Source organism: Stegostoma tigrinum, chromosome 4 (genome assembly GCF_030684315.1).
Source record: "Stegostoma tigrinum isolate sSteTig4 chromosome 4, sSteTig4.hap1, whole genome shotgun sequence".
Classification (NCBI taxonomy): Eukaryota; Metazoa; Chordata; class Chondrichthyes; order Orectolobiformes; family Stegostomatidae; genus Stegostoma; species Stegostoma tigrinum.
The window spans coordinates 56,771,092-56,797,756 of NC_081357.1; the positions used below are offsets into that span (position 1 = coordinate 56,771,092).

The 26,665-nt window shown below is 39.6% G+C and overlaps 1 protein-coding gene across 11 annotated transcripts in view; it reads left to right on the plus strand.

The window, feature by feature from the left end:
- zufsp (zinc finger containing ubiquitin peptidase 1) overlaps positions 1-26,665 on the plus strand; it is a 41,225-nt gene that overhangs the window by 5,547 nt on the left and 9,013 nt on the right. For 8 of the 11 annotated variants that reach the window (XM_048531084.2, XM_048531087.2, XM_048531089.2 and 5 more), the window contains 6 exons: positions 3,088-3,771; positions 5,980-6,090; positions 13,001-13,110; positions 17,627-17,795; positions 20,388-20,576; positions 22,504-22,669. In XM_048531084.2, the coding sequence (XP_048387041.1) occupies positions 3,117-3,771; positions 5,980-6,090; positions 13,001-13,110; positions 17,627-17,795; positions 20,388-20,576; positions 22,504-22,669 (1,400 nt within the window). In that variant the 5' untranslated portion in view covers positions 3,088-3,116. The other 3 variants (XM_048531088.2, XM_048531095.2, XM_048531093.2) reach the window with 3 other exon arrangements.

Sequence of the window (26,665 nt, forward strand, 5' to 3'; positions counted from 1 at the left end):
TCCATATGCTTATCCAATGACGACTTAAATGTACCTAAAGTTGGCAAATCTACTACTGTTGCAGGCAAAGCGTTCCATTCCCTTACTTCTGAGTAAAGAAACTACCTCTGACATCTGTCCTATATCTTTCACCCGTCAATTTAAAGCTATGCCCCCTCGTGCTCGCCATCACCATCCTAGGAAAAAAGGCTCTCCCTATCCACCCTATCTAACCCTCTGATTATTTTATGTCTAATTAAGTCACCTCTCAACCTTCTCTAATGAAAACAGCCTAATCTAAATCAAAACAGGTTTTAGGATTCTAGAATCCTAGTGGAAGCAGACCATTAGGCCCATTGAGACCACACCAAACCCCTGAAGAGCATTCCATCCCAGCAATGCTTTTTTCCCCCCACCTTGGCGAAAGCACCCAGCTTGCTCATCACCAGATGGTGAATTTAGCACAGCCTATCCACCTACCCAGCATATCTTTGCACTGCAGAAACCCATGCAGACAGAATCTGCAAACCCAAAAGTCATCCAAAGGCAGAATCAAACCTGGATCCCTGGCACTGAGACAGTGATAAGCAGTCAGCCACTGTACCATCTCTATTGATTGTTGTTTTGATCATGTCTTACTGTAATTTTGTTGTATATGTAGGATGCCTAAAATGCTTTTGAATCCAACAAGATCACAAGTCAGTCAAATCATTAAAAACCTACCTTCAGGTACCCATCCCCCATAACAGGCAGAAATCAGGGACTTGAAATATTTGGAGGTCATAGAATGAATGTTAGTTGCTATAGAAAACTAAGTTTAATTCCCACAGCAGTTTGTTTTTGCTGTTGTTAAAGCCTGTCTAGTTCACTTCACTTACCATTTCAGGGAGGAAATCTACTGCCACCCCCTTGTCTGGCCTCATGACTCTAGACCCAGAGCATCATGACTGTCTCTTAACAGGCCTCTGAAACGGCCAAGCGAGCCATTTATTTATATATTAATCATACAGAAAAGTTGAATAATAATAAAACTTGATGGTCCATTTAACATTAACCTGGGTACTGGAAATGACAAGAGCACACCCAAACTAGCTGACCCTACAAACTGTTTATTAGTATCTGAGAATTTGTGCCAAAATGAAGAGAACTTATTAGCTGAATCCATATTCCAGAGACATGAGTCTAATCTCAGTATCGCAGCTGGTTGAGTTTAAATTCAGTTAGTACACGTGGAATAATATGCTAGGCCAATTAACCATTGTCATGAAACTACTGAAATGTTTTAATAACTCCAGATCCACCGGCTGACTCCTGACTGCCCTGTGAAACGGTATAACAAGCTTCTCAGTTCATGGGTATTTGGGGATAGGTACTAAGTACTGGCCTTGCCAGCAATATCTATATTCAGAAAATGAATAAAAACAAAATGAATAAAAACAAAACAACATAAACCTTAGTTATCTCTTCAGCAGTCCCTCAGAGGAGTTGCCTTGGCCCAACCATCATTAACTGCTTCATCAATGGTCTTCTCTCCATCAAAAATCAGAAGTGATGGTTCTCATTGCACAACATTCAGTACCATTTTTGACTCAGAAACAATGACAACTGATGGGCAGCATTTGCTAAAAAATTAAAATTTACTTTGGATTTTCTAAAACAACTTGCTAAAAGAGATCACTGCTTTAAGAAGTGCAATTCTCCAGGTGATGGAAGCTGTATTTGAAACAGGTATAATGTTGCTAAATTATTTCATGCATCCTTAATTTGGTAAATGAATATTTAATGTCCACTGCCTCTAGAGCTATGCCTGATAGAATTGTATGACTCAGTTTTAAATGTGTACATTTCAGGTTGTGGGTTCCTTGACATACATAAGAGTGAATACTCATTTTATGTTCAGCAATCCAGAATTGAAAAGCTTTTATGTCTATACTTCATTAGTCTCAAGATTTTCAGTGCCGCGGATTAGTCCCACTCCAGGACTTGAGTGTCACAATCAAAGCTGACAATCCAATGCCAAGTAAGCAACTGTTGCACAGTTGGAGGTACTGTGTTTCATATGAGACATTAAACTGAGACGTCCTCATCTAGTCTGTCATGGATGTCAATGTAATACTCCACGGAATCATTTTGAAAGAGTAGGCCAGTTATCCCTGCGATTATTAATTTATCGTTCAAGCAACATCACAGAAACTGATTATCTACTCTTTATCACGGCAGTCTGGAGTTGGGGGTCATTTATCCCAGTTTACTGCAACGATTTTTGGTGATGCAGAGTGACACCAATAGCATGTGTTAACTTCCCACATTGGCTGAAGTCAACATGAAGGTCCTGCCTTCTCAATCTCGCTTGAGCTACCGTCAAGTTAAACTCATCACCAGTCACCTCTCTGTCTAATGAGAGAGCAGCTTGATGGTCCTCTGCGACAATGATGACTTCACCTTAGTTTACTATTTGGAGGAACTTGCTATGTGCAAATTTACTGTCTTGTTTCCTACGTCACAACAATGACTATGCTTTAGTTTACTGCCAATGAAGAAATTCTTTTTAAATGAAATCCAAGTGTGAATGGTGCAATATAAATGCAATATTTTTCATGGTGTTTACTATGTTATCTGAAGTCAGCTGGTAGTTTTGGCCTGACCCTTGGCCTCCAGCAATCGTGTGGAAAAATCATTGAGTTTCTTTCTTCTCATGGCTGTCCAGTTACTCCCCTTAAAATACAGGCATCAAATTAGGTGAAGATTGAGTTGGACTATGGTATATTATTATTGAAGAGTTCTTAACATCCATTGGATATATTCTGAAAAACTATTTTAGTTTCAACACAACCACATGAGGATCTGAGATAACAAGGTATAGAGCTGGATGAACACAGCAGGCCCAGCAGCATCAGAGGAGCGGGAAAGCTGACGTTTCGGGCTTAGACCCTTCTTCAGGAAAAAAGGATCTGGGTATTTTTAAAAGGAAATACATTGACTAACATTGCAGGATTTAAGTTTTTTTTGTGTGTATTCTATATGCATCATAACTACTACAGAATATATTGTTCATATTTACATGCTTTGTGTTGAACAATCACGTTTCTTTTTCCTTTTCTTAAATAGCTGAATGAGTGTCAAGTAACTAATCCAGCATGTTTACCTGTGATATTTGTGGGCAAGGTGGTTTGTCAGAACCAGACATGAGGACACACATTCTCATCATGCATGAAGAAAATGAATACAGTTGTCCAATGTGCAACCTATCAGGAATCAGTTATAATGAATTAATGTTCCATATAGAAACGTCCCACGGTGAGGTGAAACCTGTGGATGATAACAGGACAATGTATTCCGTTGAACAAGAAGGGGTTCTTGATTCTTCACTTCAGACCAGTAGGTTGACTGATTTAAAACATAAAACAACTCTGGAACCACAAGAATTTGGAGGGTACAGGATGGAAAAGCCCAAACCAGAACAGCTTCAGATGTCTCGCTCTGCTTCACCATCTAACTGTGAGAGAACATTCAGACAAAGCATAAAGACAAAAAGCGAACCTAAAAAATTAATACAATCAGAATCTGTCAATGGGCACTTTTCAGGAACAGTTTGGAGACAACCTCAGCAAACACTATTTGACAAGAATCGTAGAGAGACAGAAAGCAATGGACTTCGTAGTACTACAGACGAATCCATGAAGTTTAATATCCCAGAATGCCCTTTCTGTGGCCTTATTGGAAATGCAGGAGAGGATCTAAGTGAACATGTTAAAAGTAAACATGCTGAGATCCTGGAAACACCTCAAAAAGGTATGAACTTATGTGTGTGATGCTTCTAATTTGATGGTCGTTTAGACGAAGTATGACTGGGTTAGTAATCCAGAGGCCCAGGCTATTGCTCTGAAGATACAGGTCTGAATTCTACCTCAAAAATAGCTGGCATTTAAATTAAATTTATAAATCTTAAGTTGAAGGCTAATCTCATTGGTGTCTGTGACAACTGCCATAAATGCCAAAAAATCCCACTTACTTTGCTAGGATCCTTTAGGGAAGAAAATCTATCATCCTTAATAACAAAGTGTGAAGCTGGATGAACACTGCAGGCCAAGCAGCATCTCAGGAGCACAAAAGCTGCTGCTTGGCCTGCTGTGCTCATCCAGCTTCACACTTTGTTATCTTGGATTCTCCAGCATCTGCAGTTTCCATTATGTCAAATCTATCATCCTTATCTAGTTTGACCTTCATGTGACTCCAGACACATCTGAATGTGGTTCATTATTAATTACTTCCGGAAATGTGCAGGAAGCTTTTCACTTGATAGGCAGTTAGGATGTGGTAACAAACGTTCGCCTTGTCAGTGATGCTTACGTCCCATGCAAGATTAAAGCAAGCATAAAAATGTATTCAGTGTATCAGAACCATTTTGGGGCGAAGGGGACAAAATAAATGTCACCAATTTTCAAATAAATAGCAGACTTCCATGATGGATTTATTCTCACCTGTTTGTCTCAGCTCCACTGTGAGCTTTCACTCTGAGCCCAGTATCCATAAAACTACTAACCACTCCACTTTCTTTTCTGGCTCCCATGTTAGCCGATATCGTTCATGGTTCTTTCTGTTCAGGTTCTACTCCTTTCTCCTTTAAATCCAATGCTGTCTGCTTTGTACTATGTAAACCAAGATCTCGTCCCTCCATCCTTTCAAACTTCTGCCTTGTTTCCAATCTGTCGTCCTCTGAATACCTCAACTGTTGATCCTGCCTTGTGCTATCTTATTGAAATAACAGATCAAAGTTGCAAATGTCACCCTGAGATTGTGACAAAAATAAATATCCCTCCTAATCCTTGTATACAGCCTGCAACACAGTTGGTCACAGCATGCTGTTCCAGTGCCTCTCCTCCAAAGTTCAGTTGTGTTGTATTGACTTAACTGGTTCCACTTTTAGTTAACTGTAGCCAAAGAATCACCATTAGTGGTGAGAGTTTGTATCGGTTGTGTGTCTTCTCATTCAGCACAATTACCTCTGGCTTCCACAAATATCTAACCTTGGAATCTCCTACTTCTCATCCAATTGCTGTCCCTTGATGTGTCTACAGATAATTTTAACGTCATACATGTACACTGATAATGCATACTTCCTTTTATAAATCCATTGATCGACAAATTGCCAGACTGTTTCTCTATCATGGAATATTGGATAAATGGAATTTTTTTCTTATTAAATCTCGGGAATACTGAAGTTTGAGGCTCCTCCATTACTAACCTCTGGACCCTCAAACCAGCCTCACATTCAGTTATGCCATCTTAACCCTGAGCACAAGTCAAAAAGAGGTATTTAACTTGGGTGTGACTGCCTTTTAGAACAAGGTCTCCAGGGAACTTTTCCCTCCCTGATGTGTTAGTATTTGAAGCTTGGACTCGAGCTCATCATTCTGAACCAAATTTCCCTGAGTTCCTGGCACTGAAGTTGTGGCTACTGTGGTTCATCCTGATGTCCAACATCGCTGCATATTACATTATCTGCTATTCCATCTGTATGTTTAACTAATTTATTTTTTAAGTCTGTAGTATTACCCAATGATTATCTGTAGTTACATTAAGTAGTGAATTAGTTAAGCTATACCTTTAATATAGTACTATATCTCCCATTCCTAAACCACAGCCCTCATTTTGAGAAAAATTGGGAAATTTCATCAAACAAACTCCTAACAGCCCACCTGATTAATATCGCTAGGTTTTGGGTCTTCTTCTTTCTCTCAGTCGACTCTTGCAAAATAAAATAATAATACCTTTTCCCTTAAATTGAGTTGAGTATCCTGTGGAAGTGTACAATATCAAACTGAACTCTGCCACCTTGTGCATTTATTCCTTGATTTGGAGAAACAGTAGGGTACGGGTGTTCATTGTAGAATCACAAAACAATTAGTTGTTCACTTTTTAAAACAAAAATGTCTTATTTATTATCAAATGCTATTTTGTACATTTGGCTAAGTTTAATTTTCACCTTGTGTTTATTAGGTTGTGGAAAGCAGAGACTCTATCCATGTCCCATGTGCAAATTGGTATTTGTAAGTTGTCAAATACTTCAGGAACATGTTGAGTTACATTTGGCTGAGAGCAGAGCTGAAGGTAATGTGTTGTTACTTGCTCAATAAGATTGTGAAAACAGTTATGACAGACTCTATGAAATGATTCTTTTGTGAAATATTTCACGTTATTATAATAATAGTAAGGCGTTGTATTTTTGCTTTATTCCAAATTTGTAGGTTTTGGAGTTTTTAGTTCATGTGCACTCTCCCGAGACAGAATAATGCAATTTATTTTTGTGTTTTGAATGCTGTACATTTCATCAGTTACCCTGTCCAGATTGCCAAGATGGTTGCACAGTACTTCTTAAAGTTGTGCCTTAGACTCTTCCCTCTGCTATTCTCAAGTTTTCTTTCGGATGCCTCTTCCTTCTGTTTAACAATCCTTACCATGTATCATCTTATCTTCTAAATCCCATGCTCAGTGCTTCACCCATCCTCTGGGTCAAGTATTTTTTTGTTTTTCATTCATTCAGGGGATGTGGACTTCTTTGGCTGGATCAGCATTTGTTGCCCATCTCTAACTACCCATGAGAAGGTGATGGTGAGCAGCCTTCTTAAACCATTGCAGTCCGTGCCAGTAGATAGATCTCCAGTGCTGTTGAAGAGGCATGCCATAATTTTGACCGAACAAAACAGAAGGAACAGTGACATATTTCCAAATCAGGATAGTATCTGGCTTGAAGGGAAACTTGCAGATTGCAGTGTTGCCATGTATCTTCTTCCCTTGTCCTTCTAAATGGTACTAGTTGTGAATATGTAAGGAACCTGGTGAATTACTGCAGTGCATCTTGCAGATGGTATACATTGCTTCTATTGTGAATTAGTGGTGGAGGAAGTGAAAGTTTGTGCACATGGTGCCAATAAAGCAAGTTTCTTTGTCTTTGATAATGTAATGCTTCTTGAGTGTTGTTGGATCTTCACTCATCCTGGCATGTGGTGAATATTCCATCACACTTCTGACATGTACCATGTAGATTGTGAACAAGGTTTTGGGCTGTTATGAGATGAGTTATTTGTTACAATGTTCTTCACCTCTGACTGCTGTGGAGGCACAATTTTAGTCAATTCAGTTTATACTTATTGGTGACTCCTCGGACTTTGATAGTGGATGATTTAGAAATGCTAGTGTTCTTGAATGTAATGGGGTGATGGTAGGATTTTCTTTTTGGGTGATGAATGCCTGGCACTTGTGTGATTATGAGTGTTCCTTGTCACTTGTTAACCTAAGCCTGGACATCATCCAGGTTTTCTGCTTTTAACCATGGGATGCTTCAGAATGTGAAAAGTCATGAATAGTGTTGAATATTGGATAATCGTCAGCAAATGACTTAGTCGAGGAGAGGTCATCTATGAAGCGGCTGAAGATGGTTTGGCTGTGGACATTACAAAGAACAAAAAGCAGTATAGCACAGGAATAGGCCCTTTGGCCCACCAAGACTGTGCTAGCACATGATACCTTACTGAAATTAAAACATTTGCCTCTATGTTGCTTGTATCCCTCTGATCCTTGCCTACTCAGTTATTTGTCAAGGTGCCTTTTAAACATTCCTATTGTATCTACTGCACCACCACCTCTGGCAGTGCATTCCAGGCACTCACCTCTGTGTTTCTTAAAAAAAAAACTGCTCTCACATCTCCTTTAAACCTTCACCCTTTTACCTTAAACCTGTGTCCTTATGAATTGACATTTCTACCCTGGGAAAAAGACTGTAACTATCAATTCTATCCATGTCCCCTCATAATTCTGTAACCTTCTATCAAGTCACCTCTCACCCTTTGTTCAAGTGAAAACAAACGAAGCTTGTCCTATCCCTCATACCCAATACCTTCTAAACCAGGCACATGTAGGTAAGCCATTTCTGTACCCTCACCGAAGACCCCACATACTTCTGGTAATGTGGCAACCAGAGCTATACACAATATTCCAGATGTGACCTAACAAATGTTGTATACAGCTGCAACATGACTTGCCAATTTTTAATACTTTGTGCCTTGATTAATGAAGATGCGCATGTCGTATGCCTTCTTGACCACCTTAGCCCCTTGCATTACCTATTTGAGGGAACTGTGAGCCTATACCTCAAGATCCCTCTGTATGTTGATGCTGTTAAGGATTCTGTCTCCTGTATTAGACCTCCCAAAATGCATCACCTTGCACTTGTGCAGACTAAGCTCCAGCTGCCATTTCTCCATCTAACTGTCTGGCTACCTTTATCACTGCTGAATCCTCTGGCAATCCTCTTCACTATCTGCAGCTCCCCCTATTATTGTATATTCTACAAACTTACTGTTTGTGCCACCTACATTCTTGTCAAAATTATTGATATATATTACAAACAACAGGGATCCCAGTTCTGATCTCTATGGAATACCACTGGTCAGAAATTTTGAATCTGAAAAACACCTTTCCATCACTGTTGCATGTCGTCTGTGTCTAAGCTAATTCTGTATCCATCTTACCAGCTCACTATGGATCCCATGTGACTTCACCTTTAGTATCAGCCTATTATGAGCGGCTTTACTAAAGCCCATAGAGACAACAGCCAGCCCTCATCAATCATCTTTGTCACTTCCTCAAAAAAAACTCATTAAGTTTGAGAGAGACAACCTTCCTGCCCAAAGCCATACTGCCTGTCACTAATAAGTCCATATTTTTTCTAAATATGAGTAAATCCTGTCACTAAGAATCTTTTCCAATAATTTCCCTACTACTGATGTAAATCTCGCTGGTCTGTAATTTCCCAGATTATCCCAATTACCCTTCTTAAGCAAAGAAACAGTGTTGGCTAAGGGGAGGATGCAAAGATTTCGTACAAGACCCCAACAATTTCTTCCCTCAGCATTTTGGGAGATCCCATCAGTCTCTGGGACTTGTCTGCCTTAATGCTTCTCAAAACACACAACAGCTTTTTTTTAATGAGATAATGGGAACTGCAGATGCTGGAGAATCCAAGACAACAAAATGTGAGGCTGGATGAACACAGCAGGCCAAGCAGCATCTCAGGAGCACAAAAGCTGACGTTTCGGGCCTAGACCCTTCATCAGAGGGTCTAGGCCCGAAACGTCAGCTTTTGTGCTCCTGAGATGCTGCTTGGCCTGCTGTGTTTATCCAGCCTCACATTTTGTTGTCTCAGCTTTTTTTTAATGTTGGCATGCCCCAGAATATCAACAAACCCTTCCCGAGACTCACCATCCACTGTGCCCAACTCTTTTGTGAATACTGATACAAAGTATTCATTAAGGATTTCACCCACTTCTTCCGGCTCCGTGATTAAATTCCCTCCTTTATCCTTAAGTATACCTACCCTTTCCCTATCTACTCTTGCTCCTTATATATGTATAAAATGCCTTGGGATTCTCTTTAATCCTGTTTGCCAAAGCTATTTCACGGCCCCATTTAGCCCTCTAATTTCTTGTATGAGTTATTTCCTGCTTTCTTTCTATTCTTTAAGGGCTCTGTCATCTTCGGTTTCCTAAATATGTTACATATGTCTCCTTTTTCTTGCCTTGAGGGACTCCTACGGGGATGACTGACCTCCAACAACGACAGTCATTTTAGTTTTTTGCTACATATGAGACTTACCAGTGGAAATCCAACTGCCCACCCTTACTGCCCCGATTTCCACAGACTGCAGTTTTGTTACGGCACCTTAACATTAAACTCTTTCAAATGCGATCCTTGATGTCAAGAGCAGTTGTGCACCTTGTGTCTAGAGTTCATCTATTTTGTTTTGAACCAACTGTGATTTGGTTGAGCTTAGTGGCCCTGCTGCAACTTGAAAGGAACGTCACTGCACAGATTAATACTAAGCATTAATTCTGCTTTAAAACATTGTTGATGATCTCACACAAATGCTTTACTGATGTTCGAGAATATTTGGTGTTTGGCCAGGTTGGAATTGCTGTTGATCTCCTGCATAGGACATACTGGGGCAATTTTCCACATCATTGGTTAGATACCTGTATTGTAGCTGTACTGGAACAGCTTGGTTAGGGAGCACATCAAGATCTGCAGCACGTATCTTCACTACTATTGCCAAGATACTGTGAAGACCTAGAAGCCTTTGACGTTTTCCAGTGCCTCCAAACATTTTTTTGCCATTGACGTAGAATGAATTGAATTACCTGAAGACTGACAATTGTAATGCTGAGGATCCCTGTGGAGTCTGAAATGAATCATCCACTGGGAACTTATGCCTTGAAGATTGCTGCAAATCCTTCAGCTTCATCCAAAATGATTTTCTTTCATACCTAAATGTTTTAACAGTTTGATCTTATGGCTAACAGGTGAAGCTTGACACGTGATGGGAAATTATGCTAACTTTATACTAGAGCAGCTTGCTGTAGAAGGAGGAAGTAAAACTATACTGCTGACTAGGCAAATGGCTGATGCTAAAGATCATTAGGCCTTTGATTGCAAAAAGGCACAAAATAATTCTTATAAGAGGAACCATGAATACAGATGTCTCTTGTTTACGTGGCTATTGAGGTAAATTAGCTCTGAATTATGACTTCTTGTGGAATATGGGAGAAAACGTACAAAAGAAAACACACCAGAGGTATCCACAGCAAAAAATTGAGACCAGCCATTGCAAAGAGCTGACTGTGAGTTCAAAAGACTGACTTGTCAGTATGAGCCAGGCCAGTTCTTGCATGGGTAGTATCTAAATTCTAGTCATAGTTAATTAGACAGTGTGTTGATTGTGTGATTTCTAAGATCTGAAGAGTTAGTAATAACGTGGAAGTTGCATCAGATTCTAATTTGGACATCTGACCTTGATCTGTTATGAAATTTGAAACCCGAGTGGGTTAAAAGATCAAACTCAACTCTCCTGTCCTTCTCAATCTTACTCCATGTAAACTCCTTTGCTTGCTATCATAATCATCCTCTTTGATACTGTGCTCTTCTATGACCTTTACACTGTCAATCATTGAAGAAGGTTTATGTTGCCACTTGCTTCTACCACCCAGAATCTTTGCTATCTACTGCTGCGGGGGGAAAGAAATTCATTCCGTAAACACAGATAGTGCGACCTGCCGGTGCTGGAGAATCTGAGACAACAAGGTGTCAAGTTGGATGAACACAGCAGGTCAAGGAGCATCAAAGGAGCAGGAAAGCTGATGTTTTGGGTCTGGACCCTTCAGAAATTTCTGAAGAAAAGACCAGACCCGAAACATCAGCTTTCCTGCTCCTTTGATGCTCCTTGACCTGCTGTGTTCATTCTGTAAACAAATGCCTTTCAGTGTCAGAGCTCCCTATCCTTCAGTCCTCCACTCATACAGTCAACTTTTGGTGTTGACCTGCTCAGCTTCTCTCTCGCTCTGTCCTTAATGCTATCATTCCTAGTCATTCATTGATTTGAATTTCGTAGCTGCCCTTGTGGGTACAGGAGACCTGAGGAGGATGTTGATGGGTGAATGCCTTTAAGTTGGACACCATGGGAAGGCATGTGCCTGCTCTCTAACATGCTTCTGCAATGATTTTACCAGTGGTCAAGATGTCAATCTGCTCACTTTTGGGCCAGTTGCGGCTCCTAATTGATCAATCAACAACAGTGAGAAAGGCCAGTGCAAATCCCTGCACCACAACATGCTGACGACTTAACTCCTCTTACTAGACATCATGCTCACTGATGTTGTTAGTAGCTTCTTATTCGTGGGCATCATCTCCTATTTTGAACTGGCATCTTCATTACTGCCCATTTATTTAATCTCAATTTTAACAATTCAACTGTGTATCTTTTGATGTCCCTTTTTCGTATAAGGTCTTTGAATGCATCATTGCCTTGATGCTCTGTGTACACAATTTTTTTCAGACAACGTTTTGCCTAGTTGAAAGCGTCGGAGCCATTCTTATAGAAGTTATAAATGGTTAATTTTTGTGATATTGACCAACTGAGTGCATTATCCCTCCTTGACCTCTTTAACAAGTGTTAGAGTAGCATGTTGAATCTGTGAAGTTGTCAGCTCCTTGGAAGAAACCTTCTGTAATTCCAATCCTACATGTCTGAGAACAGCCAGTGCTTTACCTTCAGAATTCCTCACAGATTTAATTTTGACATTATTTCCCTTTTTTGTTTCTTCATCCACATGACGCTGTTTTTGATGTTGGGAATGGCTTCGTTTCCACAGGGATAATGTGAAACCCAGTTGGGCACTTCTTCCAGCAGTTTTCTGGTCCCATTGCTGCCTCTGAGATCTCATAAAGACCTAACATTGAAGTAGGATCAGTCATTATTTCCTTCAGTGAAACATCAAGGAGACTAAAACCATGTGCCATAAACTCAGCAACCTTAGGTGTACCTCTGACCTCTTTGCCAATTATCCAAGAAGTGTGAGATATTGCGATGATGAGTTTCAAATTATTCTTTCCATCATAAAATCAACTTCAATTTTTATGACTACCTCATCCCTATTACCATAAGGCAAAAGGTTGATTTATGTTGAACAAAAAAAAATTGATGAGCTGTAACTAATCTGATTCGTCATGTTTCTGCTCTGCTACTGAAAAAAGAATTGTTTTACTGGAAAAAAAAGTTTGGGGGTTTTCCAGCTTTCAGGTAGGATGCGTTTCTCGTTTTGCAAGAAGCAGAATGTTTGAGGAAGCAGTTTATCAGAATATAAGTTTTCAGTTGTGCTGATTGTATGTGGGGATAGGGAAAAGCATTTTGATGACTTCATATAATACATTGTGCATAATGTTCCTGCAAAAGAGCATGTCCTATGGCTCTCGGAATCTATATGTCGATTATATATGTGCAAAGTCAGGTTTTTTAAAGGCACAGTTTAAGAAAAAATCCTCATTAGGATAGCGACAGGAAAGCCTAGCATACAGGTCTGTCATAAGACCAGGAAATAAACCAATTCAACACTTTGGTCTGCTGAGATATTTTTGGATATGTATTTAATATTTGTATTGCAACTCCACTGTTCTACTGATCCATCAACAGAATGTGCCCTAGCTGATCATCGATTGGCCCAAAAACTGCAGGAGGATGAGGAAATGCAAAGGAAGGCTATTGAAACAAAAAGAGAACGGGATGACTTTCAAAAACTGCAGGTATTTGCATTGAACTCTAGATACGTTCTTTCTTATCGTTCTTAAACTTGTTGTCACTGTTTGAAACTTTTTGACTGTATGTGACACCATTGTGCTGCTTTCTTTTAACTTCTCCGGGACTGCAGTCAGATTTGCCTTAGATACTCCTCTTCGGGCAAAGATAGAACATAGATGCAGATCTATTTTTTTGAATAGTCTGGGCACCTTGCATTTTCAGTCTGCCAGGACTGTGCACACTGGTATAATAGCACAACCTGATGCTGTAATAGTGGAACCCCTAATGTTCTGATATGCCATATTTAAGTTTTGCTTTCACACTGATGTATATGTTTTTTATAAAGAATTAGATGAAAAATGCATATTATTAAGATTTTTTTTATATATGGTACATGAAGGTGAGGACTGGTCATAATACATATTAATGAACCTCACATCTAATTTCATAAACCAAGAAGAAAGTATCCCACATTTATCCTATTTGCAACAACACAAACAGAAATTGCTGGAAAATCTCAGCAGGTCTGACAGCATATGGGGAGAGAAATCAGAGTTAATGTTGCGGGTCCAGTGACCCTTAATCAGAAGCAGTTCTGATTGAGCTTCTTCTGCTAGGTCAGACTCTCTTTCCAGAATTTATTATCTCTTTTCCCCACTCTGTTGTCAGGAAATGTAAGGGCTGACAGGATGATAAAAGAGGTCTTAGTACAGTAATAGAATCCGAGGTAAGAAAAGAGAAGGCAGAATAGAGTGAGAAATGAAGTAAGTTGTATTTGTACTTAATGCTTTTTATCACCTTTAAACACTACTAAGGGAGAGGCAATGGCCTAGCAGTATTATCGCCGGACTATTAATCCAGAGACCCAGATAATGTTCTGGAGACCCAGGTTTGAACCCTGCCATGGTAGAAGGTGGAATTTGAATTCAATAAAATATCTGGAATTAAGAATCTAATGATGACCGTGAACCTAGTGTCAAATGTCGGGAAAACCCACCTGGATCACTAATGTCCCTTAGGGAAGGAAACTACCACCCTTACCTGGTCTGGCCTACATGTGACACCAGATCCACAGCAATGTGGTTGACTCTCAACTGCCCTCTCGTCAATTAGGGATGGGCAATATATGCTGCCTATCCAGCGACACCCTCATCCTGTGAATGAATAAAGAAAAAAAATTCAAGGTCAAATCCTGAACACCTACAGGCGTGAGATGCTAAAGCAAGCAAGAAAATAGGAATCCTGTGCCAAGTGACTAAGCGCCAAATATGAACAACTCAGATTCCTACGTAAGCGCCACAAAAAACTACTACCACCATGCTTAAGGTACAGACACCAGTTAATAACCCGCAAGCCAGAGAAACAGCCAGACAGAACGGCCGCAGGATGATACAAGTCATAATCACAGATGCCCATAACAGACTCCACGGGTACAAACAAGAAATCTGGTGCCAAAAGTCATTAATTTCAAAAGAGACCAATTGGACTGGACTACGAGAATCAAATGGGCCATTCGCAATAACACAGAACAGGCCTACGCACAAAAGAAAACAGCAGTACAGACAAAAATGACCAAATTGACCCACCACAGAGGAGACAACATGACTGGTAAATGGATACAAAACCTCTCCAACAGACAGCTCACAGATACAGAAAAAACTGTACTAATCAAAGGACTGAACTATGACCACAGGATCGCTCAAAAAACAGACTTTCTGGTAGCACTAAGAGTCCGCACTCAAAAACAACAGACTTAAACAAGGAAACACAAAAAATTAACAGACAGACCATTGTACCCTTACTGACGAAGAGAACACAAACAAACACACTTGACAAAAGGGGTGCCTTGAAGAACCTCAAAAAGGAAAACAAGAACATTATTATTGCTCCTGCCGATAAAGGCAGAATGACAGTGCTAATGAACGAAACAAACTACAACCAAAAATTTGAAGAACTACTTGCAGATGCACAAACTAACCAACAGAGGGAGTGAGACCCCACATCACTGCTAACAAACGGAATAACCAATATACTACGGAACCTACACAAAACCGGATAGATAACAAATACAGAATTACAAAGGATGAAACCAGAAGGCAACAACACTTCAAGATGCTATGGGCTGCCTAAGGTGCACAAGCCTGACATACCCCCTAGACCAATTGTGGCTCGACCAGGAGCCCAATCATGCAAATTAGCAATGGAACTACAACAAAAGCTTAAATGTCTAATCAGTAGCTCACGACACTCCACACAATCAACACGAGAATTCCTGGGCAACATCAAGAACATTCAAATGGACAGGGAAGAAGTGATGACCTCATTTGATGTAACAGCATTGTTCACATCAATCGACAGAAGCCTTGCCAAACAAACCATATCTAACCTAACCTACTAAATGAACCAACAGACAACAGAGCGAGGAACAGATCAACAAACACTGTACACTCAAACTACGGGGCTTATGCTTAGCAACCCACTTGACATTCAACAGCCAGATGTATAAGCAGATCAATGAGACTCACTTGGGCTTACCCATCTCTTTGATAGCTGAAACAGTCATGCAAAGACTGGAACAAACTGGCCTCCCACAGATTTATTCCAAGCTCTGGATCAGATATGTGGATGACACTTTTGTAATTATGAAAAGAACAGAAGTTGCGAACACCCACCGACTCATCAACACCATACCCACAGGGATCAAATTGACTCCAAAAGAGGAAAACAACAACAAACTCCCATTCGTGGACGTGATATTAGAAAGAAAAGAGAATGGTGACTTCACTACAAAACGTACAGGAAATGCACACGTACTGACCAGGTCTTAAACGATCTCCACAACTACCCCAACTCCAACAAGAGGAGCTGCATTAGGACCCTGTTCAAAAGGGCCGCTACATACTGCAGCACATCCAATCTGCAGAAGGAAGAAGAAGAATGCCTCTATAAGGTCTTTACCAGGAATGGATACCATGCAACTTCATCCATAGATGCTTAGTTAACAGACAATGCAACCAGAGCGTACCAAAACCTGAAGCAATAACCACCATACCATATATAACAAATACCTCCGAACTGACAGCCAGACTACTCAGCCCGCTAGGAATCATGACAGCACACAAACCGGCAGCTATACTAAGACAGTAACTGACCAGGGTTAAAGATCCAATAGATATCATGGACAGGACGAATGTGGTTTACAAGATACCATGCAGAGACTGCACGAAACACAATGTGGGACAAACTGGCAGACAACTAGCAATTCACATCCACGATCACCAGCTAGCAACTAAATGACAGGACCAGAGGCCCTTGTTTTCAATACACCGATGAGAAAAACCACACTTTCAAGTGGGACAACACTATTATCATTGGACAAGCCCAACATAGGATAGTTTAGCAATTCTTAGGAGGCTTAGCATTCATCTGTGGACTGCCATCAACAAACGCATTGAATTAGACCCACTGTAATGACCATTACAACGCACAGCCGGAACTGGCATCAACAAACACTGTACACTCGAACTACTGGGCTTATGCTCAGCAACCCACTTGACATTCAACAGCCAGATGTATAAGCAGATCTTATACATTTCTTATACACAGAGGCCATAATACCTTTTTTGTTAAGGAACGTTGCCTAGATATTTACACAAACCGTTACAAATATGGTGGTTTGACCCTTTTGGGTACAAAATGGGTGTGTACACACCATTAGACAAATTGGATTCTGAAAAGCACATTTTGTGCCTGTAAAATAGTCATGCTGGTAATAAATTTCTATGTCATAATTTTTAACATTATAATATTAATGTATTTATACTTTTATATATATACATATGTGAGTTTAACATCAATATATTAGTTACCTGAGTGGTGTCTGTTTTTGACATGCTGAATGTTATGTTGGGTCTAGGAACTGAAGGTTTCTCAGTTGAGAATAAATACCCATTCAGTTTCACTTTATTTGCTTGTTTATTAATTGAACGTTGGTTGCTGAGTACGCTGTGGAGCAACAGGGTATTGCACAGCATCTGAATGGAAATATGTTAGATCCATAGTAGCAGCTTGTTTCTGACCTTTATTACTTCAAAGAATTGGATGAACCTTGGAGAAGGGTTTACGTGCTCTTTCCATAGCATGTCCACAACATAATAAATTCTCACTAAGTGTTCTACATCTGGTAGCATTTCAGCTACTATGCTTTATTTCAAAAGGTATATTTACTTAGTCTTTGTTTTATGTATACTACTTCTAACTGCCACACTCGCTTAATGTAACATTTCTTCCCATTGTGTTTTCCTTGTCACAGTTAGAAAGTACCACATTCTCTGAGCTATTCTGTGTAATATTATGAGATCTGCCAGTGCAAAATGTATGGAAATATCAGATCGTAGTATTTCTTTAAACAAAGCTTTAAATGTATGTTGATGAACTGCTGGTTCTGTAACCACTGTTCTCAGTCAATATTGTACAAAACTGGAACTTTAAAGCTATCTTAAAAAAAATGTTTTCTTCTAGCGGCAATATGGGTTAGATAATCGTGGAGGATACAAACAACAGATAATGCGCAACATGGAGAGGGCTGTGGCACAGGGTCAAATGAATCCTGCAGAGTACCATTGCAGAAGAGCAGAAGTAATGGAGACTTTAGCACTTGGAGAAGATGATGGCAGAACTAGAACTTCAGGTATGATTAGTTCTTTTACTATGAATTGAATGTTCTTAAATACTAAGCAGAATCTTACATCATGAGTAATATTTGTAAGGCCACACTAAGGCAAATGCATTTCTAATGCAGATCCTGTGATGTCAGAAATTCCATCCTCGTCTTTCTAATGCTTTCGAACATTTTTAAATTTCTTTGAAACATACGGTTTTTATAGTTTTAAACAAAACTAAAATATTAAGACAGAAATACAGATCTACAAGGCTGAGAAAAACTATTAACACAATGGAACTTGCATTTCAATTGTGGTGTAATCAAAAATAAACTTGAGAACTGGACCAAAAATAGCCTAAATACATTGTAATAGCATACTTTGAAATATAGTTGTTGTTATCATGTAGGAATCCATTTTTATACATTGGAAGAGGCCACGAACAGCAATGTCATGGAAAATAGATCATTTGTTTGTAGTGATGTCAGTTGCGGGATAAATATTGCCCAGTAAATGGAAGATAATTCCTACTGTTCAAAATAGCATCCTGGAATCTTTCACATCCACCTGAGATAGTGGATAGAACCTCAATCTTAATATCTTACCTGAAGGAAGATCAACCTTATCATTAGGACCTAAGTTTGGAATTCACAGATTACTTAAAAAGTGGGCCGAGCTCATAAGTGATTTTAGAGTAGTTTATGAAGTGGTTTACGAGGAATCAGAAATTTAAATATGTTTCATAAACAAAATAGTAAAACGCATGCCATGACAAGTGAGAGTGGCTTACTAGTTTCAGAGGGTGTCAGCACTTTCTTCCCAGTTCTATTTGCAGTTTTCTCTTTTGTTCTCTTATTTCCTTGAACTAAACATGGTTCTTTAAGAGATAATGGGAACTGCAGATGCTGGAGAATTCCAAGATAATAAAATGTGAGGCTGGATGAACACAGCAGGCCAAGCAGCATCTCAGGAGCACAAAAGCTGACGTTTCGGGCCTAGACCCTTCATCAGAGAGGGGGATGGGGAGAGGGAACTGGAATAAATAGGGAGAGAGGGGGAGGCGGACCGAAGATGGAGAGTAAAGAAGATAGGTGGAGAGAGTGTAGGTGGGGAAGTAGGGAGGGGATAGGTCAGTCCAGGGAAGACGGACAGGTCAAGGAGGTGGGATGAGGTTAGTAGGTAGCTGGGGGTGCGGCTTGGGGTGGGAGGAAGGGATGGGTGAGAGGAAGAACCGGTTAGGGAGGCAGAGACAGGTTGGACTGGTTTTGGGATGCACTGGGTGGGGGGGAAGAGCTGGGCTGGTTGTGTGGTGCAGTGGGGGGAGGGGACGAACTGGGCTGGTTTAGGGATGCAGTAGGGGAAGGGGAGATTTTGAAACTGGTGAAGCCCACATTGATACCATATGGCTGCAGGGTTCCCAGGCGGAATATGAGTTGCTGTTCCTGCAACCTTTAAGAAGCTCTCACAATCTTGCTACATCTAAAGAAGGCTGGCCTGCATTGATTATGTGGAAAAGCTTTCCCGTCTGAGCTGTTATTGAGCCAACCAAGGTATTGGCTCCAAACTGACATTGGTCCACCTTTTTATGTCCGAAAGTGATTTTCTTTCCTTCTCGAGTCCTTTTTAAAAGCCCTATTTCTGAAAATCTTTCAATCATCTTTTTACTTGGCAAGAGACAGGTATTCAAAATAGCCCCTCTTATTTCCATTGGAGGCTTATGTAGTTATCACTTGTGAGAACGTTGTGTTTAGCCTTCAGACTATTTGTTTACATTTGGATCATGACATAATTCTTGTATACCCCTTCCTCCAAAATTAGAGTTAGCGATATCTTGTTTCAGTGCTTTTGCTAAAGACACGTGCTTGGCTGAGGTAATGACTTTTATTGTTCTGTGTTTGTTACCCTCAAAGTTGCTCTGGATGCTTTCTTTATAAGGGAATGTGTTCTGTCTCTATATTTAAACCAGACCCTTGTGTTATAACCTTTTTTTAGAAACCTGCGATTTATCACACAGTAGTGCAACACTTCCCCCAAAACTGCAGTGTGGCCTCAGCCTAGGTTTTTGGGCAAGACTTGAACCCACAAACTTACTGAGAGGCAGGAGAACTGATTCATAGGTAGCACTTAATAGCAACTAGACAACATTTTCTATAGGTTTAATTGCTTTTAATTTAAATGAAAGTATCATTTGCTTTTAATAAACATTTTTCTTTTTTTGTTTTTTTTTAATCATTCACGGGAAGTTAGTGCCAACTTACATCCTTAGTTCCCCAGAGGGCAGTTAAGATTCAACCACATTACTGCCTGGAGTCACACGTAGGCAAAACTGGGTAAGGATGGCAGAGTTTCTTTCCTGAAGGACTTTAGTGAAACTGCTGGACTTTTACAACAATTGACATGGTTAAGCTGGTTAATATCATTTTGAATTTGTTTTAGTTTGAAATTAGTCATTGCTTGAGAAAAATTTCATTGCATTTAACCACACAATTAAAGAATCAATGACTTTACAATTGCTTTTATCACAGCATAGATTTCTAACAAAAAACTTTCCCTAGTTTAGTATAGGAACTGAGTTCCATTGATGTAATATTTACTGATTGAACTATGTTCTTGTTTTATAGGTCTAATAAAGATGCTAAATCAGTATTATCAGAAAAATGGTGCAGAAATAAGGCATGTGATTCTGTGTGCAGAAACTGATCACTACCATGCCTCTCTAGGAGACAAAGGCTGGGGATGTGGATACAGGAATTTCCAAATGCTTCTTTCCTCACTTATAAGGATGGAAGAGTATACGCATGATTTACATGGTACAGATATTATATAAAAGTATTACTGTTTGTAAGATGGTGGGAGCATGTTCTAGAAACATAATTCTGATAGTATTTAGTTTGTAACTTTGTAATCTTAGATTACAGATAGTGTAATTGTTTTGCGGTGGGTGCCTGCTTGTCTCTGATTCAGGAATTACTGTATCCTATCATAATCCTAAATATGATGGCCAAGGAAGGCATGTTAATGATGTGGCTAAGCAGGTTAACTGTCAATCTACAATCATTCCATCACATGCCAACAGCAGGTTGTAAAAGTGTAAAGAGACTGATCAGCCATGTGGTTGACTGTAAGTTACAGTCTCTACTATCACTAACCATGGATCCAGACTACAACATAACAGTGAAAGTAATGATCTGGATTCTGAGTGAATTACAACACAGCACCACCCATCCTTGGCATAATTGTGCTTTCTGTACATTTACTTTTGGCATTTAATTTTCCTTTTTTAATTTCAGGAGATCATTGCGTTTCTGTAAAATGGTGAATATTTGTGAATTATAATCTATCAAATATAGATTATAGCTTTTTGTATTCTTTTTGTCATAAGTGTGACTGTGGTTCATTTTTTAATTCTGAAAGTAAAAGTAAACACTTAGATTGGTAGAAATAGTCAGGGCCAGAACCTGTCTTGGCCTTGTAATTTATTGTAAATGTGGTTTTCCTGTAAAATCTATAATTTTTCATATAAATTAGACATCTAGATTGTTTGCAAAATGAGGGCCCAAATCTTTTGGGAGATTGATACTTCCACCCCTATTTACCTTGTTTAGAACAGAGCTTCTTCAGAAGTGGGGGGTCTGATATTGGAGTTCTTCTTTGTATCAAATGATCACAGAGGACGTCAGGACACACCTCCCTTTTATGGCATAAGCTGTCTAAATTGTTTCATTCAACATGTTAGTGCATGTGTGTGGTCTGTGTAGGGTGTCAGATTGGCTGCTGGGTTAGTTAGGATGGTGTTGTATCAGGTGTAACAGGGTAATTGTGGATCAAGGGTGTACTGGAGAGGGCCAAGAGGGGAAGTGAAAGGAGTCAGATGGTGCGACCAGGTCTGTCTGGGGAGCAGCGAAGTCAGAGAGTTAATGGGAAAGTTGGATGATGGGATGGAGTTGGGGCAGCGTGAGTGTTGTCTGGTTACCATAGAATTTTACATGGTTTTAGTTAGAGAAAGCTAAACACTATGTCCTGAGGTAAACCTCGACAACGTTATGCTGGGGTGCATTTAGGAAAGGGTTTTTCACTGAATTTGCAACTTAGATCATGACCTTAAGTTCATGGCGTGAGTCTATATAACTAAAGGAAAAAAAAAAGTTTTCGAGTAAGATTTTCTTCAGTACCTGCTGGGTGTCATTTTTGTTTATTGACCAGCGTAGACTAGTGGAATGACAAAAGCCAGCAGCAGGCATCGCCAGCTAGAACAGCATTTATTGCCTATCCCTAATTGCCCTTAAAGGTGGTGATGAGCTTTCTTTGTGATCTACTGCAGTGCACATGGTGCTGATAGATCCACAATATTGATAGGGAGGTAGTTCAACAGTGAAGGAATGTAGTTCCAAGTCAGAGTGGTGATTGATTTAGTGACATGGTGTTTCTACGCATCTGTTGCCCTTACCTTTTCAGGTGGTAAAGATTGTGCACTTGTGAGATGCTAGTAAGGGAGCTCGATGAGTTAGTGCGTAAGAAGGCACATGATGATGTGAATGTGCATTGGTGATGGAGGGAATGAATTTAGAAGGAGAGGGAGCAATCCAGTAGGATGCTTTACCCTAGATTGTGTCAAGCTGCTTGAGCATCATTGATGTTGCACTCATCTGGACAGGTTTAATTTAGATTAAATTTGCATCTTTCTTTTAAGGTTTGGATATAGAGTTGTAAATGTTTTCCATTTATTCTCTCTTTTAGACATTGCAATCCCTTGCATTCCAAAAATCCAGTCTATGATAGAGGAAGCATGGAAGGATGGTTTTGATCCTCAAGGTGCTGCGCATTTTAAAAATAAACTGCAGGGCACTCGAGCTTGGATTGGAGCAACAGAAATCTATTCTTTATTGACTTTCCTAAGAATAAAGTTAGTATATGAGTTAAGATTACTTTGGACTAATTAAAAATGAGCTTCCTGATCATTTAATTCCATTGTAAGTTAGCTGGGCACTTGAATTCACTAGGAATGCTTAAGAGACTGAAATTGGTATTTGCTTTTTGACAGCACTGCAGTAAAGTTCTAACTGATCCCTAACTAAATGAATATACTGTAAAATTGGAGGAGATGATGTTGTAGTCATAATGTTGTTAGAATAGGGGAGGTATTCGCCTGGTGGCATTATCACTGGACTATTGATCTAGAGATCCAAATAATGTCATGGGGACATTATCCCACTGTGGCAGATTGTCCTGAAAAATCTGTCTGGAACACTAACATCCTCTTATGGAAGGAAACTCACCAGCTTGGGTCTATGTGTAACTCCAGACAGCAATGTGGTTGACTCTTAACTGCCCCTGGGCAATTAGGCATGGGCAACCAGAAACAACTTGTAAATATTAAAATAACATTAAATGCTTGATGACCAATGACACCCACGAATGAATTTCTAAAAGAATTCCAGAGGCCCAGGCTAAGGGACACAGGTCCAAATCCCACCATAGTAACTGGTGGAATTTAAATTAATTTAGCAATTCTGCAATTGAAACTAGTCTCAGTAATGGGAATAATGAAACTATCATCAATTGTCATACTTTCTTTTCCAAAAAAAAGCATTTGATTTATTAACATCGTTTCGGAAGGAACTCTGCTGCCTTAGCCCAATGTGACCCATCGTAACGTTACTCTTAACTGACCTTTTGAAGTGATCTAGCCGTCATTCATTTTAAATGACATTTTGGGATGGGCAGCAAATACTAACTTATTGACAACACCCACACTCCATGAAAAAATAAAGAAAAAGTGACATTTGAAATGCCCTAAGATCAAAAGGTACTGTAAATCAAAACTGCTAGATAACCAAGAGTCATAAAGCCATACAGCATAGAAACAGACCCTTCGGTCCACATAGTCCAGGCTGACCATAAACTAAACTGGTCCCACCTGCCTGTGCTTGGCCTATATCCCTCCAAATGTTTCTTGTTCATGAAACTAACCTAAGTATTTTTTAAACATTTGTAACTGTACCTGCGTCCACCACTTCCTCTGGATGTTCATTCCACACACAAGCCACTCTCTACGGTTTTAAAAAAAATGCTCCTCATGTCTTTTTTTGAATCTTTCTCCTCTCACCTAAAAAATATCCGCCTTTGTCTTGAAATCCCCCACCCTAGGGAAAAGAAACCTGCCATTCACCTTAACTATACCACTCATGATTTTTTTAAACTTTTGTGACATCACTTTGCAATCTCTTACACTCCAGTAGAAAAAGTCCCAGCCTATCCAGTCTCTCCTTATAAATCAAACCATCCATTCCTAGTAACATCCTGGTAAATCTCTTCTGAACCCTCTCCTCCTGAATAATATCCTTCCCATAACAGGGAGATCAGAACTGGATACAGTACTCCAGAACAAGCCTCAATATCCTGTACAACCTCAGCATGACCTCCTGTATTCAAAGGTCTGAGCGTGAAGGCAAGCAGTTGTCGAGGTTGTTAATTCAAGTATTCGGGGGACTAATGCAGCCGTATCTCTTAGAATTGCTTCAGACTGACAGCATTATATTGCAGAGTTGAAGCCTATTACCTTCTTTTCAAAACTGCCAATGTTGAAAAGAAGACTGTTTCATAAATATTCCCAACAATGCTTTGACACAATTGACCTGCCATAATGATGATGCAGACCTCCAGTAAGGACTTAATTTTGTTTAGATCTGGCCCTTGACTTCTGGTGTTTGGGGGGCTTGAGCTTGTAAGTATTAAATGCTGCACGTGCAGTTCTTAATACTCACTTGGATGTGGATGAAAGTAGCTGCACATCAGTTTCACAACGAATACTGCATTTTGTGACCTGGCACCAGATCAGATACCACTTCTAACAAATTCCTGAAGCATGGCAATTTGTGCAGCATTCTGGTTTGTAAGATTCTGGCTAGTGCAAATCTTTCTCTACATATCCATGTCCCCCAGTGTAAATCATTGATATATTTGTTTAATGTAAAAATATTAAGGATTTCACTTAACAGTTCAGTAATAAGCATTTATAGTTTGCCATGAATATATTTTGTAATGAGAACATGCAGCCGGTCAACTACAATGACAGAGGTTAAAAGGATGTTTTCTCCCTCTACCATTTTTCCACAATACATGTCATCTGAGAGACCATCCACTCCTGTTTTGAGAGGTATGGAGAGCTGATGACATTTGCAAATTAGGATATGAAATCAACTGTGTTGAAATTCTGTGATAAAGTAGACGAATGTTGATGTTTGAAAAGTGAGCTTTTAATTTTCAGATTCAAATTTTCCCATTAAGGTTTACAGAAATTCATCTACATCATGTTTTGAAAGAAAAGTAAAATTGTTTTTATACTGTCTGACATTATGTCTAAATCTCCTCCAAGTGCAACAGAATGACATTTTTCCTCCATTTATCATCACTATCCTGATATGCAAAAATAATATTGGCAAATCAGACATAACAAGGTGTAGAGCTGGTTGAACACAGCAGGCCAAACAGCATCAGAGAAGTAGGAAAGCTGATGTTTCGGGCCTAGACCCTTCTTCAGACCCTTTCTGCTCGGCCTGCTGTGTTCATCCAGCTCTACACCTTGTTATCTCAGATTCTCCAGCATCTGCAGTTCCTACTATCTCTTGGCAAATCAGACAGTTTTGAACCTGGGCTCACTGAAACTGAAAGAAACTCCTCAGGGCCAAGACCGACCAAATTGAGGCTAAATCCCAGAAATGCAGTGCAAGAACCTTTATCTACCTCCGTAAAAGTTACTGATTGTGTTTTTATGGTTCAAAGTAAATATGGATTGCTTGTTGATTTTAAAATACAGGAAAACCTAGAAATAAGTATTGCAAAATCACAAGGTGCAAGAAGGAAACTGCTCGTTGAATGTTTTCAACTGGTGTGAATTGTGTGATGTGATAATGACCCATTGACTTGATAATTGTAATAACAGCATTGAAATGAAAAGTAACAATGAGGCAAATGTTCTTTCATTATTAACATTAAGGTGTACTTTTGTGTTACAGAAAAAGGTTGGACAAACTGGGCTTGTTTTCTCTGGGGTTTAGAAGAGTGAGGGATAACTTGTTTGAATTTATGAGATCCTGAACAGTATCGACAAGGTGAATTTTGAAGTGACAGTCCCTCTAGTCAGAATTAGGGGCAGTGTTTTAAAACTTAAGGTCACCGTTTTAAGATTGAAATGAGTTAATCATTTTTTCTGAGTTTTGTGCAGCTCTAAAACTCCGTGTCAGGCAGTGGAGGTGGGCTCATTGGATGTTTTTGAGGTGCCTGTAGATGGAAATTTATAATGCAGGGAATGTAAGATTATCAGAAGCAGATGAGAATGAAAGATTTAAAGCACAAATGGTAATTATCTTTTTAAATAGTAGAAGAAGCTTGAGGAGCCAAGCGGCTTACTTCTGCACTTAATTTGTTTATCTACAAATGATTTGGTTTGTTTTCAGATCAAAATAGTGGGTACAATACTACGTGAGTTCAGGAACTCACCATGAATTCAATTTTCACCACTGAGTCACCGCCATACGGTACAGAAACAGACCCTTCACTCCAACTTGTCCATGCCGACTAAGTTTCCCAAACTAAACTAGTCCCACTTGCCCAAGTTTGACCCATATCCCTCCAAATCTTTCCTGTTTGTGTACTTCCAAATGTCTTTTAAATGTAGTAACCGACACCTGCATCTACCAGTTCTTCTGGTGGTTCATTGCACGTAAGAACCACCGACTGTGTGAAAAATGTTGCCCCTTCAGATCCTTTTAAGTCATTCTTCTCTCACCTTAAAATATATCCCCCTAGTTTTGAACTCTGTCACCCTAGGGAAAAGACCTTTGCTCTTCATCTTATCTATGCCCCTCATGTAAAAAAATAATTGAAGGTGATAAGCAGA